At 43.8% G+C, this 3,566-nt stretch overlaps 1 protein-coding gene across 1 annotated transcript; it reads right to left on the bottom strand.

Annotated features, from left to right (window-relative positions):
* On the bottom strand, nt 1–3,559 carry MRPL20 (mitochondrial ribosomal protein L20). Its single transcript, XM_010168240.1, has 4 exons — nt 3,473–3,559; nt 1,873–1,983; nt 1,495–1,572; nt 1–184 (listed from the first exon to the last, which is right to left on the bottom strand). The coding sequence occupies exons 1-4, from the start codon at nt 3,557–3,559 to the stop codon at nt 11–13; spliced, it is 450 nt and encodes a 149-aa protein (XP_010166542.1). The 3' UTR covers nt 1–10.
* Between the last annotated feature and the right edge of the window lie 7 nt (nt 3,560–3,566).

The raw sequence follows: 3,566 nt of genomic DNA, 5'->3' as shown, positions 1-3,566 counted from the left end.
ACTCTGAATATCAATAGCGGTGTACGATACGGGAAAATATCCCCTCTGGTTCTTTTCCGTCTCCCAGGGCAGCAAGGAAACCTTCTTGTCTCCTCCTCTGGGCTAAGGCAGCGAGGGACTTGAACGTTTTCGGTTCATAAATAGCCAAATCAGCAATCACTTTCCTATTGAGCTCCACCTGCGACTAAATGCAAGAAAAACTGTTGGTTGAGTACTGTAATTTCCAGGAACAACACCACAATGTTTAATGATTATCTGAGGTCTTAAGGCAAATTGCTGTTTTGTCTGTGCTGTACAATTTTGGAGCTATTAGTCAGAGAATCATAGAATGGTTTGGATTGGAAGGGACCTTAAAGCTCATCCAGTTCCAACCCCCCTGCCATCAGCAGGGACACCTTCCACTAGACCAGGTTGCTCAAAGCCTCATCCAGCCTGGCCTTGAACACTTCCAGGGAGGAAGAACTTCCAGAACCATCAGACATGACAGCTTGGCCATGGATGTCTCATTAAGCCACTGTGTAACATTTGTTTACTGAGTTTCTCAAAGTCTGGTAGAAACCAAGAACTGAAGAATGTCTTATTTAACGGAAGGCCACGTGTTACAGGCTAATCCATGGCATTTGTTTCAGTTCTTAGAGATATTTATTAGTCGTGCTAGAAGCTGCTTGGTATCTTAAAATGTATCCTGGAGCAGAGAAAGAAAGACTGCAGGATCAAACACTCTTAACAACACTTGATATTGCACCGTTAACTGCATATTCTAAGAGAGAGGTATTATATAAAATAGTTTGCCTCTTTTGGATCTTTGCTAACAGAGAACCTTACAAAAATACATTGCTCTCAGACAAGAATAAAAGGGACAGGCATCTTGGTCCTTTAAAATTATGCGCAGTTCCACTAATCCAAGCTTTATATTTTTAAATTTCTTGAAGTAAAGGCAGCTGTCACTTAACACCCACAGTAGCAACAAGTGTAAAAGCATTTTACAAGTCTCGTTCTTGAAGTAAAAGTTTTGGGGACAGAACAAGGTGTAAAGCAACAATGTTCACTGGGATAAAAGGGGATTATGCATATAAGGAAGAAAAACAGGTTTAGGGCAGAGCTTAGTTCCTGAAGTGAATGAAACTCCGTCCATAAGCAGAAGGCCTTTCATCACTAGAATGAGGAAGCAGGACAGTGTTGGCAGAAGTTCAGCCTGACAGAAGGAGCTTTTCAATCCCTGAACCATGCCCTATGCTGCTACTGCCCGCTCATTTGGAAATCCCCACCATTATTCTTCAAAGATTGGCAAGGGGCGGCTGCAGCTTCAATTCCTTGCAGTTGCAGTCTCAGACAGTAACCAGCAACCCTTTGATATGTTTTGTCAGGCTACATAAACTCGAAAGATTTCACACTTTTTAGAAATTAATTCACCTGGCACTTCAGAAAGCCTCTATCAGACATTTTCCCCAATTTGCTGTTTCAAAGTAACTATTTTTCAAGTACCATCCTTACCTTAAGCAGGTTGCTTATGAAAGCTGGGTATTTCAAACCATGTTCAAGAGAAGCTGCTTCAATTCTTGTGATCCAAAGCTAAAAGTGTAAAAATTAACATCTTAAATGACAAAATACTTTAAAAGTAAACTTTTTGTCATGCTGATCTGCTCACACTTAGTAAATATAATATTTTCAGACCTACAGTCTTCTTGGTGCAACATATACACATATGAGCTTCAGAACGTGAGCTGTTTCAGACCACAGAGGGACTATGCTTACTTTAAATTCATATTTTTCACCCACTGGTAGAACATTTTGAGAGAACCAAGGAAAATGGCTATTTCAATTCCGCTCTTCTCCCATTTTAATGTTTGCATCTAACATTTGGCTCTTTACCGCTCTTAGAAACCTCTTCTTCTCTCTTCTGGCCTTTGTAGACTTCACAAAAGCTCTCCGAACACTCCGTACAGCCAGCTTATAGCAGCGGTTCTTCCTTCCACGAAAATGCTGAAACGAAAACCAGATGTTCTTTGTTCAGTTATCTTCAAGGCTGGGAAACCCTTCAGGAATAAATATATGTTCATTTGCATTTCACAACTCTTCATAACAAGGATCACAAAATACTTTGCAAACATTGGTTAAGCCTTCAGGTGGCATACAAGGAAAATATTCTTTTGTTGTTTTATGATATTCTGAACCTGAAGCTCAAAAGTTGGAGCAGGCTGAAAAATTTCAGTCCAGCAGGAGAGAGCCAAAACCAGACCTCATTTTAGGCTGTGGTTCTAGGGGAAAGGCAACCACAAAATCATCTTTGGTGCTTCCAGCCAACCCCTAAACTCAGACATTTTTTCTCATTCCTGAGCTGCCCTCCCAGTTTTGTCAGTACAAACACTGAGATGGGACAGGATCTTCTGATACATCAAAAAAAATTGCAGTTGCCCAAACAGAAAGCATAATGAAAGAAGTTTACTGGAGCTACCACTGACATCCATCTAACATGAAGCAGGAAGAAGGAACCTGTGTTGCAGTTGGAGAAATAAACACCACTGGTACTGTGGGCATCTTAGGCACTAAAAGAGCAAGATACTGTCACTTACTTCAACATTTTCCATCTCAATACTACAGCAAGATGTGCTACCTCCCAGAATATCAACAGTCTGCTGCTGAAAAAGGTTCTTCCCAAGCCTAGGTACAACAGCTTGAACTTCAGTTGAAATCACAGAATCGTTTTGGCTGGAAAAGACTTTTAAGATCATCCAGTCCAACTGTAAACTCAACAGTGCCAAGTCCACCTCTAAACCATGTCCCTCAGCACCACATCCACAGGGCTTTTTAATCCCTCCAGGGATGGTGACTCCACCACTGCCCTGGGCAGCCTGTTCCAACGCTTGACAACCCTTTTGGTGAAAAAATTGTTCCTAATATCCAACCTAAACCTTCCCTGGTGCAACTTAAGGACATTTCCTCTTGTCCTGTTGTTGTTACTTGGGAGAAGAGTCCGCAGTGTCTTTCATCTTGTAAAACACACTTGAAAAGTACAGTTAAAATCTTTTTTTTTTTTTCCCTGCTCCTTTGCCCAGTTAAAAAACCAAAACAAAGCAAAAAAACCCCAACAAAACCCCACAACCAACCCCAGCCTGCAGCGCTGTATTCCCAGCCTGCTCCTGTATTCTTTCTGCCACAGGCTTCTCGCTTTTCTTCACGCACATCCCCACGCACACACGTTCTGTGTGGGGCACAAACACCAGACACATTCGTGAGCCCCAATTTTACTCCAGTACAAGCAAATTTACACACAGAGAAAATGCTCAATTGACGTGAGTCATCTCCGCAGACCCCGGACATTTCCAGGACCGAGCGGCACTTGTCTGACCTCCCGCTGCTGGTTGGAAGGGCGGGCGGACACCTCAGCGAGGCGACAGACCCGGGGAAGCCGGGGCAGCCCCCGGGGGAGGCGGGAACCCCCAATCCCTCCCTCCTTCCCTCCCTCACTCACCCGCGCATACTTGAGCACCTCCTGCACCCTCCAGAACCGATCGGTGAGGCGGCTGCGGAGCCAGCGCGCCGCGCTCAGCACCACCATCTCGCCC

This window comes from Antrostomus carolinensis, unplaced genomic scaffold, assembly GCF_000700745.2.
Source record: "Antrostomus carolinensis isolate BGI_N321 unplaced genomic scaffold, ASM70074v2 scaffold30855, whole genome shotgun sequence".
NCBI classification, from domain to species: domain Eukaryota; kingdom Metazoa; phylum Chordata; class Aves; order Caprimulgiformes; family Caprimulgidae; genus Antrostomus; species Antrostomus carolinensis.
The sequence above is the reverse complement of the archived record's forward strand: the minus strand, read 5'-3'. Positions and strand labels throughout refer to the sequence as shown.

What these genes read in the sequence shown, in the direction of transcription:
- MRPL20 (XM_010168240.1), bottom strand. Translation starts at nt 3,559, where the DNA reads ATGGTGGTGCTGAGCGCGGCGCGCTGGCTCCGCAGCCGCCTCACCGAT. An exon ending in AGGTGCTCAAGTATGCGCGG is followed by an intron (nt 1,984 to 3,472) that starts GTGAGTGAGGGA and finishes TTTTCGTTTCAG; the next exon opens with CATTTTCGTGGAAGGAAGAA. An exon ending in TCATAAGCAACCTGCTTAAG is followed by an intron (nt 185 to 1,494) that starts GTAAGGATGGTA and finishes TCTTGCATTTAG; the next exon opens with TCGCAGGTGGAGCTCAATAG.